This window comes from Hermetia illucens, chromosome 1 (assembly GCF_905115235.1).
Source record: "Hermetia illucens chromosome 1, iHerIll2.2.curated.20191125, whole genome shotgun sequence".
Classification (NCBI taxonomy): Eukaryota; Metazoa; Arthropoda; class Insecta; order Diptera; family Stratiomyidae; genus Hermetia; species Hermetia illucens.
This window is the reverse complement of record NC_051849.1, coordinates 88785342-88799437: the sequence shown is the minus strand read 5'-3', so window position 1 is coordinate 88799437 and position 14096 is coordinate 88785342. Positions and strand designations below refer to the sequence as shown.

Below are 14096 nucleotides of genomic sequence, written 5' to 3'. Positions count from 1 at the left end.
ATAATATTTTAGAACAAGCATATTGCCAACAAGCAGACGACTCCCTTTGAGTTCATCCTAGCAGCAACATAGCCTATAAAATAAAGAATGTTGCTACTAAATTCTAAAATTTCACTACACATTACTTGTAGTAGTATTATTTTCGCTGTTCTATTTTACCTGTTTTGTGTTGCACAAAAGATCTTTGAAACGCGGTTTAAACAAATTGCTCAGGGGGTTGTGACGCTGCATCTGATGCAGTGGTAAATTCAGTTATGGATTTGATAACGATAGCTTGCGGGGCTTCTAGGCCCAGAAGCGGTCGAAAGGAGGCATGGGGCACAATTAGCCACAGGGAGACTCTTTTCCGAGAACAGATATTTTTTTTGGTGTTTTGATATAATAAAAATCAATAAAAGTTTTATCCGAATGAAAATTCTTCCATTATCGTTAGAATTAGAAAAATGATGAGATGTTCATCTCATCAGTAAGAATTGTTATGAAAAATCTATTATTAAAACTGTAAACTCTAAAACGATGCATTTTAAAAATGTCGGGTAAGCACTCACACACGTTACGCTGTTCCACTGCCTTAACGACATTCTTGGGTCGAAATGTGGGTGTCAGAACGACATGAACCCAGAGAATAGATGCACTTTAAAAACAAGTCGGGAAACCAGAAGCTGGACGCTTCAGGTATGAAAGGTTTTGTGTATTTCTTTTATAAAAAGATTTGAGTGTGCATTTGTCCCATTAGTATGTAGTACGTAATATATGCATACATTATGTGAGAGTATCCACTTTCAAATGATATTGACGTTTATAGTCTTGAATTTGCACAGAAGCAACAACTTTGACCTAGTATAACTTTGTTAGTAATAGTGCAATTTTCACCAAATTAAGTTTCTATGGTGAACTTAAGGGAGGTTTTCCTGTCAATTACTAAAAATGAAGCATGTTCTATCTTTCTTCCATTTGAAGCATGTTCTATCTTTCTTCCATTTCCTGTATTCTTCTCGTCTAATCCGAAGATTTTGCATACAGTATTGGAATCAAAGTTATCGTATAATAAGCTCGATACGATTCTAAGAATTTTCTGTTTGTGTGAAAGTGTTTTGAAAAAGATTTTCTTCCTTTGCTTCTTGACTGCGATGGAGATTCTCATTGGTATGCTGAATAATAATCTCAACATCTTTGGAGTAAATGATAGGGATCAACTTGTCAAGGATGTTGTAATATTCTTAACTTCACCATTCGCTGATGGAAAGCAAACTCGAAATAAACGGTGCGCCTTAACTTTAGTTCCGTTTCTCCACCAGCAGAAATTATCCTCCCTTTGATAATGGGTCGTTGACGACCCTATGCACCCTTTGGCTACTTCTTTAGGAATTTCTTCCCCATCGAATTCTTAAGTCATTGCGGATCACACCAACTGGCTGTGGCTGTACTCTAGACTGTTGAGAGAGAGCCAGGAGATTAAGATTTCTAGTGCTCCATCAGAAGCCCAATATACGTAGGAAATTTAAGGCGTGAAAAGTTGTGAGAATAAATGAAGATTTGAATTGGCTGCAATTTGTGCAGCAAAGTGCCCTAAAAAGACAATTTGACAGCTGACAATTTAGGGCTATTTAAAATATACATAGAACAAGGTGTCTTTATTATTGTACATCATCTCAAAAATAATGGAAGCGGAATAGTGTTTTGACTTCGTCAACTGTGAAGAGATTATTTAGAAAACTCAGGGAGACTGGATCAGTTGGAGATACTGACCGCACTGGTGGTCCGAAAACAAGCCGTTCAAATGCCAATATCGAAGGAGTGCGTGAGAGTGTTGTAAGAATGTTGGAATATCACTTTCGCGTTATGGACAAGAATTGTAACTTTCAAGAAGTTCTCCAAAGTGTTTATTCACTGAAGATCTTGGTCTCCGTGCTTACACAATTTAGTTAACACACCAATTGTAAACTAATGACCATACACACGCCACTTTTAGGCAAGCATAGGAGGAAGGAAAGTTAGTCCACGCGATCTTTTTGAATATTATCTATAATATTTCACTTGTCATCAAAGTTCGCTGTTTTTTTTGTGGATTTTTATTTCAATTTACCAGTGCACGTAAATATCTATATATCCTATTTAACTTTGTTAACGATAACTGGAAATGCACCGAACATTCCGGTGAATGAATTACGGATATATGAGAGCCGCTTCTCCAGTTTTCGTTGTAGTATCATAGAGGTTTTTTACTCACCGTAACAGCAACACGTCTTTATCATTATACTAGACATAGGTTTATGTTACTTCTCCAAAAATATCTACATTCTGTTCGAATTGTTCTTGTAATATACAGAGATTCACGAGGCCATAGATGAAATACCTTATGAGCCGAATTCCATGGACCTTGACCCATTTTAAGTTGAGAAACGCAAAAGTTTATATTACCTTTTCGACGGAAGTATCAGACGGTAGGTGGGCTAATTGGCCGAGACTTATAGCGTTGATGATAGGCACACACTGGTCTAATGCTATTAATTTAAGCTTTCAGTCAGTTTTTGTCCTTAAGTTATATAAGTCACTCACGAAGTTGGTTGAAGTCATCAAGAGTTAAATGCGGAACTGTGAAATTAACAATGCAACACCTACCCGTGATGCACCAAAATGTAATTCAATTGGAAGCTACAAATTTCGGAACTTCCAGAAAAAAATAAAGTTGTATATAACCAGACTCTGACTCACCTGAATGATCTAAACTGTAAACAAAAATAGATAAATATTTACTTTCCTCTGCAGCCTCTCGCCAAGACCTATCAGCTCACCTGTACCATTCTGAGATCTTTTCGATCCAACGATCACGTAAGGCGACTTACTGTGTTAAAGCAGTAAATACAGTCACAGATTTCGTTGATCGTTCGAACGATTAGTCTTGGCCAAAAGCATGGGAATTTGAATTTAAATGTTATTCTATGCGCGTGTTCCCTTGCTTCTTATTACGTCTGCTTACCTTGTGTGGTTGTGTTTTGGCGGCGCTATTCACCTAATGATGGTTGTAATTCACTTACAGAAAGACATTGTCTTCGTAACCGCTAATTTTCACAAAATTTGTTCGGAATGTAATGAAAGGGTGAATTTTCTGCGAGGAAATTATGAGTTTCCAGTAAGTACGTAGGTAGTTAGGCTTCCGGTGTTATGTGGACGTGAAGATATTCAGTTGATGGTCGTTTTTGTGGAGAAAAGTTGAGATCAGGTTGATTTCTTTGATTAATCAAAGTGAGAAAGGTGGAAGTAATCACGTGGGCAAGATGAGCGAAAGTGATTACTTTACAACGTTGCATTGGTTGTAAACTAGGCATTGAAGCATGTAATGAGCACCATTTCGAATCGGTTGCAGATGGTGATAGAATTTGGAAACGATGGTTGTGTGGCTTTGAATAAACCTGAAATTGGGAAGTGTTTGCGGAAAGTACTTATCTTAGTTAATGGGCGTAAAAGAGGTTTAAAAAACGTCTTCGTGTCTATTTATTTCCATTTTGAAGGTTTTGTTTGCAAAACAAAACCTTATTAAAATCGATTCAATGCCTGTCGGCCTGTCTGCCTGTCTGTCTGTCATATGCACGACTATATCGATTTGCAAGAAATTTGGTGAGAAGGTGAGGACTTTGAATGTTCACACATGCAGTAAGTTACATCGTTCTACGTTGAGTTTAAGGAGGGGTATCAAATGAAAGGTCTTGATTATTACTTTTTGAAGCCAGTACTGTATTGGAAATGCGGGGAGTGCCGAGGGTCGAAAGTGATGAATTCTTTAACGGATCCATTTTCACAAATTACCCAACCGAAAGATCTGAAAAAATCATGAAGCTGTCTCTATACTGCGTCCAGGCTTCAAAATACTTTCTATATCGACATCTAATCAAATTTAGTCAATAATAGTATATGACTATACTTTTAGGGAAATTCACTAGAAACCCCCCCCCCCCTTAAGTTTATCCTAGGGTTGTGGTAATGTTGACTATAGTATGAATCATGATATCCCTAATTTTGATCAAAATCGTGCTATTACTAATAAAGTTACACCATCTGAAATTTGTCTTCTCCGTGTAAATTTACTAAACTAAATATAATTACATCACATTAAAGTGAGTAGTTTAACATGCTAAATATACATATACATTATGGGCTGCGTACTAATGGGGTAGTTCTGCACCCAAATATACTTGCATAATAAGCAAACAAAACCTTTCATACCTGAAGCGTATAGTTTCTGGTTTCCCTACTTGTTTCCATTTGTTTGAAATAGATTGGAAATATTGTCTATTCGTTTTCCGTTTTCCGAAAAACAAATTATTCTTTATTTAGCTCAAGTGTAATTGCTACACAGCTATACAGCTGGATGCAAATAAATTCCAGTTTGACGCTCTGTGGAAGGTCATTTCTGTGTTGACAACATCGTCGTTTCAGATTGAAAGGTTTTGTGCATTTAAGTAAACGGTTCTATTTGTACTTATCCCGTAGTGTATATGCATTTATAGTAGTATCTGACACTATTCCCTTTGAGGGTAGTACTGTACGTATTTATGGTATCTCAGGGTGTAAAAACACCTTGCACTAGATGCCATATTTCCGTTGGACTGCTTTTGAAAAAGGATCTCTGTATCAAACTTGCATTTCCCAATGGCATCACTTTCCTCTTTGCGAACTGACGAAAAACTAACACTAGTTTCAAAACCTAGAATGCATTACAACAATTTAAAATTTCAAAAGGTTGAGTGGAGGAGGTTGTTCAAGACTATGAAGGGAAGCGTGCCAATTCTAAAATCTTCCGTTTTCTCAAATATGTAAAAATATAAGGTCCAGCGAAGTTCAATTAATGCCTTAAAAGGTGAAGAGATGATGATACTGCTACATAAGGCTTATACGAGCTCTCTACAATCCTAAGTGGGCGGAGACAACCAAGAGGGAAACGCTATCCTAAAAAAAAGTTTTGCGTTTTGCGGCTCTGCTCGCGCGGTCGAGTCTTTATTTTTTTGTATGTTGAACTTTTTCGGGTTTAGCCAGCAAGTTGATCTTTCGTCCGATTCGTCAGATTTTTTCTGACATTTGCATATATGGTTGCTGCTCTCCACCTAACTCGTTTACGATACAAAGTCTTGGTTCCAGACGGAAGAAAATGAAACTCCAAAAACCTAACCGTGGGTTTGAAAGTTGGGGCCATGGAATGGAATAATCGAACTACAGCACCAGGAAATTCTGGGAATATCAAATTAATCTGAGAAAGCATTCAGTTAGTTACGTTCATAAAGGTAATATTGGGAGGTCATAGTCTCAAAGGCGTGACTACAGAAAAAGCGGCATAAATAACAAGACGCATATCGCACACAGGATATCGAACACTTCTGTTGCATTAATGACCGATCGACGAGCCGCCACGGATAGATGACTGGAGTATTTTGAGCAGATTTCAACGAAAGGATTTTTCATCTATCAATTCTACAAAGACTGCCTACATTTGGAGCAGTCCCACCTGTCAGCGCTACGCAAGTCGAAGTAGTAATAAAACGAATGAAATCAGGGAAAGCAATAGGACTTGACGGGATCGTATCTAAACCCTGGAAAGCGTAGAGCTTGAACCGAACACTGTGGCTCAGTGAGTTACTTCAATCAGGTTATTGAGGAAGGTAGAATAAAATTGTTGACCGACTATAAAAGACAATGAATGGCTTTTCGCGGTAAGAACAAGATTTTGCGTTGGACTAATACCGTAGGGCGCCATGATCAGATTCGAAATGAGGATTTCCCTGATCGAAATGGAGTTGCACCGATTGTGAAAAAATTGCGAAGGAGGCGTCTTTCATAGTCTGGTCATGTAATTTGCGAGATTTTCTGAACATCGAAGTCGATGGAAAATGATCAAAAAGCAGGCCGAAACAACGGTGGCTTGATATGCTGGATGGGAATTTCAAAGCATCGTGATAGTATCCATATCAGGCTGACGAACCAAATGGCATAATCGATCACGACGAACTGACCCCGTTTCCGAAGCGGTCAAAGGTTGAAGAAGGAGCAGAATTTCAAAAACCACTGACTGTGACTTTATGTTGGGTAGCATACATTGGACATTTCGTACTTATTGTGTAGGAAAAGGCTGTAATTATTATTATTTTTTGATGACTTGCATGAGATGAGACTATCATTGCTTCAACATATTGTAAGGTTGATAGAGCCTGAGATGACTACATAGTAATTGGAGTCGTTCCTATATGCTTTTATACGCAATATAAACTGGCCAGGCAACAATAGCATGTAAAAGTAATGGTAGGAAGGTTAATGCGGTGATAGGTATACAGCGCTTTAAATATTTTCTATAGGTATAGTAGCGTAATATGCGAAAAAGGTACATAAAGCTCAAAAGCGCCAAGACCATTTCCATCCATCCAATCCATAAACAAGTCGAAGTTGTTCGTTTTGAGAATGAAGGGGGTCCTAAGTCCGCATCAACTTGATGCAGGACCGGACCAATTGGGGAGCAACTTACTCCCTCTTTTCTGGTCCACGGACCCCTCGCTTAGGGCTTGCACCCAAACTTTTGCCTCTGCCCTGCTAAGAAACCGTAAAGCCGTCGTCGCTTGACTTTTTTTAAGTCGAAGTTGGCCAATTTAGTTATAAAGGTTTTGTGTCATCTTATCCGATAGACTTTTTGTAAATGTTTTTCCATTCTAAAAATTGAAAACATCCCTTCATATATTTCATTTAGGATTAATGACAATTGATCTTAATGAAATCTGTGAGCGAATAGTGCTTCAAAACTCCTCTAAAGGAAGCTTGGTGCAAATACATGGACATATATATTTTTATTCTTTTGTTTATGTTTTCCCACATGAGCTTTTTGGAGAATTGTTGATTGATCTAAGTCACTTACTGAAGGGCAGTGAAACGATAAAAATTTTATGTACAGCAGTGCAGTGTTATAAATACAAACTTCATTCGGTAAGGGAAAGTATTATATTTTACAGTTTCATTCTTAAAGCAAGTAAGCAAAGTATTGTTTTTAACCACGCACAGTAAAAGTATTCTTGTTGCATTCTATTCCTGCTAGGTTCGTTCATAAACGGCATTTCACACCGCTCTTTCAGGTCGCACACACACACACACACACGTATATACCCTTTGATTTTTGCCAAACTCTCTTTTGCCTTACAATTGTTTGCTGAGGCTTGGCAAGGGTGTGAACGCGCCACATCGCCAGCCAGTATTAGCAACCCCGGCAAACACTGTGGTCACACGCTTGCGCTTGAAACTTTTTGTTAAGGGGGTCATCCTGTGTGTCGGGTTGGAGAAATCGATTTTTTTTTACATGAATTGTATCTATATATAGTAGAGAATATGTGGGCAAAGGGATTTTCCGATATTCCGGGTCGTTCAGAAATTACAGGGTTAAACAGGTAAGGAGTTTGCAGCCGCGGCTTTTTTACCTGTTAGTTTTTTACCTGAGCCTTATAAATTCGAACACAGGTATAAATATAAAAAGATGAAAAACCAATCAATTGTCTAAACTTATTTGCTGTTTGGAATAAAAAGGATAATCCAAAATCGATACTTATCAAAGAAGAAAAAGGACTTCGCATCAACATCAGCAAAGAAACTTTTAGCAAGCATGAACATGGATGTTCCAATTGCGACAAGTTTTGTATATTGTTTATTGGATTTTGCTGGAGTTTTCTTCGGTATTTCTGCGAATTTCTGCAAATAATAAAATATACGTAGTAGTAAAAAAGGAATCTTTAGGACATGTCGAGAAAAGAATGGGAACGCGGCTTAGAACTGCAAAGAAGAATCACAAAGGCATTGGTGGAAAAGGGGCTGGAAAACTTACTGATAAGGTTATTAACGACCTCACTACATTTTTTGGGCTTGCTATTCGTCGACACGCAAATTCGATAGAAGGAATGAAGCAAGAAATTTGGGCAACTAAATATAAAATAAATGTCCTACAGACGAAAGTCCTCAGCATCAAAATTGTCCAGCAGGCGAGGACAGTTGGTGCAAATGACGCAAAGCGGAAGCTAAAGGAGAACTGGATAGTTTCCACCACGAGAAGGCACGTTTGACTGAAGAAGTTCAAACAGTCATTAAACCAATCTACGAAGATTTGTCACGAGATGATCTCTTGAACAGATGTTTAGGAGCAGAGACCCGGAATAACAATGAGTCGTTAAATGCATTGATCTGGACTTTCGCTCCTAAACACCTTCATTCTGGGGCCAAGGTCGTAGAAATAGCCATTTTTCTGGCTGTAATTATTTTCAATGAAGGCTTCATTCTCAAAATCTTAGTGACAATGGGATGTCAAGTTGGTCACATATGTCAGGTTTATGTCGACCGCTGTAATGAAGCGCGAATTTGGCGGTCCGAACGACGATCGACTGACCTCGCTAAAAGAGCCAGAATTGAAACCAGAGAGCAACAATCGGCCTAATAAGACTTTTTTGAAGAAACGGAGGGTGCTCTCTATGGACCAGGTATCGCAAATTAATAGTGAGTTAAAATTTTACTGTTGATAATCACATTTAAATTTTCAAATGCGTTTTGCATCTTGCATCTTGAAAATCGACTGCCACCATAGCTCAAAATCTATCCAACCAAATTCTTTGAAATTTTCACGGCTTCTTTAATACATATTTCTACGGGCCGCAAACTAGGATAATTGCAATCGGACGGGTCGTTTTTTGTTTATTCATAAAAAAAGCCGGGAAAAAACACCAAAATACAAAAAATTACGTTTAAAAGCACACCAAAAATTTACCTTTTAATATTTTCTAATTATCCTAGTTTGCAGACCGTGGAATATTGTCCACATTAAAATGCCGTTTAGTTTTTTTTCCTTAAATAAACGTAGCGCCCTCCAGCGTGGCAGCAGAACACATTTTATGGAGATGGGTGCATAAATTGACACGTATTCCGAAAACTAGCTACGATATTAAGCTGAAAAGTTTATCACATATACTAGAGATATCAATAAACATATGGTGAGAAATCACGTTTCTATCTTTATCCAGTCCTTCAAAATAATTTTTCAAAAAAAGGCAAAAAAATGGCCTTCACACGGGATGACCCCCTTAAAGTTCGGCAAATATGAGCACGCCGCTTTATGCTCACCCTAAACAAACAACCATTGTCCATTATCAAATATTGTACATATACATGTAAGCATGAATACTCCGCACGAAAAAACATCCATAAATATATATGTGTGTTTACTGAATCTGAATTTGAAAGTAACTGCAAACTTCATTAGCATATACATACATACGTACATATGTCTGTCTCGGTTAATTGATACTTATACGCGAAAGATAAAAGAACTAAAAAAGGAAAAATAAGATATTCCCATGCTTCCCAGAAGTATGCCCTCTAGTAGCTTTTGTACTGATTTTGTACTCCTTGTAGTAGTAGCAAAAAACAATTATTTTCTTATAGGACAAACGGTTTCGTCCAGGGCAGAGGCAACTCGTCAGACGCTGCCTCACTTCTGCCCTGGGAGCAGCGTGACCGAAACGAGGGATCCGTGCACCAAAAAGACGTGAGAGTAAGTTGCTCTCCATTTGGTCCGGTCCAACAGCAAGTGGTTGTGGACTTAGGATCCCTCACTTATCCTAAACAATAATTATTAACTTTTTTTTGCAAATATCAGAGTGGGATGTATTTTGAGGCAAGATTTCTAATAGATTTTCCGTTGGTTAGGCTCTGAGAACGAGACCTATTTCCCTTTTCGAGGCCCACATTTGAGTCCCCACTACCCCTCACCCAATGCCACAAATAGGACTAGTTTCGCAAAGTACAAATTGAGCCATTTTATTTGATACCGGACATGACCGCCTTCTGTAGAAAAAAATTACTCCCCCCTTTAAAATGTATGGGGACGTAATCCCCCTTTAACTCAACAGAAAATGGCGACACTTATTATATGTAAAGGGATTCATAGGTCAGACGTCCTCACAAAATTTCGTGACAACAGGTTCAGCCGTTTCCGACTAAATCGTTTGTGACAAACAGACATTGAATCTATTTTAATAGTGTTTTTTCATACGAAACCTTAAAAAGTGACGAGCATCTCTAAACTCACACTGATTCGCTGCATTGAGGAATGGATTCATCTTCGGCATAACGAAAGGTACTACAACTTGGTCCAAACCCTAACAAATCATATTAGTTACAGAAAGTATTTATGGATATGTGGAAACTATAAAACCCCAACCATGTAGTGAATGACCTCTCTATGAAATTTTACCGCAGTTTACCTGGTATCAGGCTAGGAACTTAATGCAGGAAGTTGCAGGTTTAAGGGGTTATCCCGTGTGAAAGCTGTTTTCGGTTTTCTTCTGAATTTTTTTTTAAAAACTAAATAAAGATTCAAATTTGAATTTTTCACCTTATATTTATTAACATCTGTTTTAACAATTTTGCACACTGATATCGTCACTCATTATTGAAGTATGCGGCAACTCATCCACCCATATTCAAAAAAAATATTTTTCGGGAGACTTTCTCAAGGATACCTTGCTAATCTGAATGAAAAAAATTAACGACATTTTAACGTGTGGTGTATACCATGGTTCGCAAACTTGGATTATTAAAAAAAATCAAAAATTCAAATTGTTGGTGGTTTATTAAATTTTTTTTTTGTAAATTTTGGTGCTTTTTCCCGCCTTGTTTAATATATAGAGAAGAAAAACGGCAGGTATCCCCAATTGAGGTGGCTGCTTCCGAAAACACCCAAAATATCCTAAAAATCGTCATGTTCGATAGTAGAGCGAGGTTGGAGGAGGTAAGGAGGTAAGATCCTGAAGATATCAAAGGGCACTGCATCCAAAATTGGGTATGGCAATTTGGATATGAAAAAATGTTGTTCCAAGTGGGTGCGACGTTTGCTCACAGTGGAGCAAGCAGAACAGCGAATTGATGATTCAGAGCACTGTTTATTGCTGTTTACGCGGATAGAATGGATTTATTGAGTCGGTACATAGCAATGGATGTATTCATTATTATATTCCCGAGTCAAAAAGAGCGTCAGCCGAATACAGACGAAAGGGCGAAAGCTGGCCAAAACTGTTCGAAGACACAACAACTAGCAAACAATGTCGTGGCCTCTGTGTTTTGGAACATCTGCGGAATTTTGCTTTTAGATTTTCTTCGGAAGGGCCAGACGATCAACAGCGACTACTATATTGAATTATTGGACCGATTGGTTGACGCAATTAAGCAGAGAAGGACTCACATGACAAAGAAGAAACCGCTGCTTCACCAGGAGAATGCGCCGATTCACAAGTCGATGAAAACGATGCAGAAATTGTACGATTTGTGATTCAAATTTGCTCCCCCATGCCCACATTCAACAGGTGTGGCCCCATCTGACTTCTACTTGTTCGCAGATCTAAAAAGGGAGCTCCAGGGAAAGAGATTCGTCTTCGATGGTGAAGTTATAGCCGCAACTGAGGCCAATTTTCAGGTTAAAGACGCAATATTTTATAAAAAAGGAATGATTGTATCGCTAGGGAATTTTGCAAAAAAAAGCGTTTCTATTTGTTAGCGTCGGGACTTAATGACCCATGTGTTAGCTAAACACACCTTCCCATGTTCACTGGTATAAATGCTAAATCGGCACCTATATATGTCGATTGAACATTGGCAAAAGTCTTTGAAGAGGATCGTGGGAGGGGCTCAAAATAATCTCTTTGAATTTTATTTTCTGCACATATATGCAAAGCGCCCCTATTGCCTTGTCTTTCTTGAATTCACTCCGTTACTCTTTTCTTTATTTCTTCTATCTATCATCTTCCTTTGTTCAATTTGCCAGTTTATTCCTCTTTCTTCTTTTCGGCTGCAATATTAGCTTTTGTATATACGTCTCCAACATACAGCATGGATAATTGTGAAATTCGGGCTTTTTTTTTCAATTATTCCACTCGCTATATTTTCACTTCCCACTGAGGACAATATTGATTTGGATATTTTGACTCGATAACATCATTTGCTCCATAAATAAATAATTAGATAATTTGGGCACTTAGGCGTAGTGGTGTTCGTTACATCGCCCATAAATATCTACAAATGTCATTCAGTGATAGAGGTACATTCGAGGCGCTTTCTAGTCCTTTTATACACACGTAGCTTTAATGGTTAGTTCTTTTTCTACTTTCAGGGCCAGGATTAACATAGGTAACTTAAGAGGCTTCGCTCTTCTAACCAGTTAACTTTAATTTTTGTTGCAAGGAGTGAAGCAAATTAAAGTTAATGGATAAAAGTTACTGTTTGATTGATTGGCAAGCTTGACAGTGATTTAATAATAAATACCAACAAAAGTTTATTCCAAATGATTGATTAAATAAGTGCAGAGTGCTGTGCGATGTGTTTAAGAAACGATAATTAGAAAAGCAACTTATGATATAATTTCAGCATGTAGCTCTGGCATTAATTGAACTGCACAATCGCTCTCGATCGTGACATCTCATTTTAATTCACTTAACGTGCCTATGTCAATTTGCAAGTGCTAATTATCACCACCCCGCCTTGACTTTAGAGACCACGAATTCACTGGAACTCAAATCAATTAACGTGAACTATGTTTATTCCATTTCAGATTGAAAGATGGGAACGAGTAGAGGCCACATTCGAGGCGCAATAGCAATATTGGTATTGAACTACTTGGCCGCCATAGCGTCAGGTCAAGCGAATCCACTATTCCCGCGACCAGAGAGTGTTTCACCGAGTGACCGGCAATTCCGTGTTGCTTACGAATGGAATGTTATCGACTATGCATATCCTTCGGAAATTCATCGATCCAGGGCGCTTCAGGTTGGCGATTATATTCCGACAAATGTCTTGATATCAGACGTGAAAGCATTCGCTAATCGACTCTATGTGACAATGCCACGGATGTTACCCGGAGTACCCGCAACTTTGGGTTGGATTATTTCACCGGATAACAATGGACCAACAAATCCGCGGGTGGAACCGTTCCCCAATTGGGAGATGAATCAACGCACTAACTGTTCAGCTTTGCAATTCGTGCAGGGAATCGCTATTGACGCTGACGGGATTATGTGGGTGGTAGACTCTGGAAGATTGGATACCTTAAGACCAGGTAAGAGAGAACTTTCTTATGTATTGTGTATTGTGTATGAGTTTAATATTTCCAAGAAATGAATGATAATAGTTGGAAGATTTTTATATGTACATATATCGGCATATTTATCTCGGAGGTTTTCTTTGTATGAACGGGAACTTTGTGCTATAAGTGATTCAGTTTCGTGAAAAAGGGGAGATGGGAAACAATTGGAATTTGTTCCAGTTCTGATGGCTCGACCCTTTAAGAAGGTGTGCGATATTCCTTTAGTAGGTGATTGAAAGCTTGGGATTAAGCAGGGGTCGTAAGTATCTCAATTGACAGAGAATTGATACCGATCATAATTGAAAAAAGTAATGTTCACAGCACAAACAAAACAGATTTACTTGGTAAAAAATTCACATTAAAAAGAAACATCACAATCATATCAGGCAATCACGAAAACCTAAACTTTGAGAAAAATAAGATCATCAACAAGAAACACAAATCCAACTTTATTCTTGACGAACCAACCGTGAGGGGCAGAGTAATCGTGACCTCGTTGATAAAGATCCCGAGTCTCAACTCAGATTCTCCAATTATGACCTGACCGTTAATAATGGCCTGGCCTCTGATCAAAGCCTTACCCATCGATAAGCATTGGCCCTCGGCAGAAAGGCATTGCTTCCGTGTAAAACAACGCCTTCGGGCAAATTGCATTCGGAAGAAACGCTTTTGCGCAAATTTTCTCAGTTCAAATCACAACTATTGGATTTTACTGAGATTGAAGACAAAGCATAAGGACACCTGTGACTAAGTTCAAATCGAAGCATCAGCAGTCTTCTATCGATCCCAACTCGTGAATCCAAATGACTGCACGACTAATTCTTCATTTACAGCAAAAGCTATCAGTGCTAATGGTTGGGTTTTGTCGACGACACCAATCCATCAGTTTAGGATAACGGACGGTGCCAACAGCTTGGAAAGATATTCCTCCTAGCAATGACTCCACCATCAA

At 38.4% G+C, this 14096-nt stretch overlaps 1 protein-coding gene and 1 long non-coding RNA gene across 2 annotated transcripts in view; one reads left to right on the top strand and one right to left on the bottom strand.

The window, feature by feature from the left end:
• The window catches only part of LOC119661124, a 120310-nt gene that overhangs the window by 71272 nt on the left and 34942 nt on the right, over positions 1 to 14096 (bottom strand). The window lies entirely within an intron of this gene.
• LOC119661121 (protein yellow-like) overlaps positions 1 to 14096 on the top strand; it is a 34109-nt gene that overhangs the window by 6424 nt on the left and 13589 nt on the right. Inside the window, exon 2 of the mRNA XM_038070319.1 lies at positions 12614 to 13117. Within this exon, the coding sequence (XP_037926247.1) occupies positions 12622 to 13117 (496 nt within the window). The 5' untranslated portion in view covers positions 12614 to 12621. The remainder of the gene's footprint in view (positions 1 to 12613; positions 13118 to 14096) is intronic.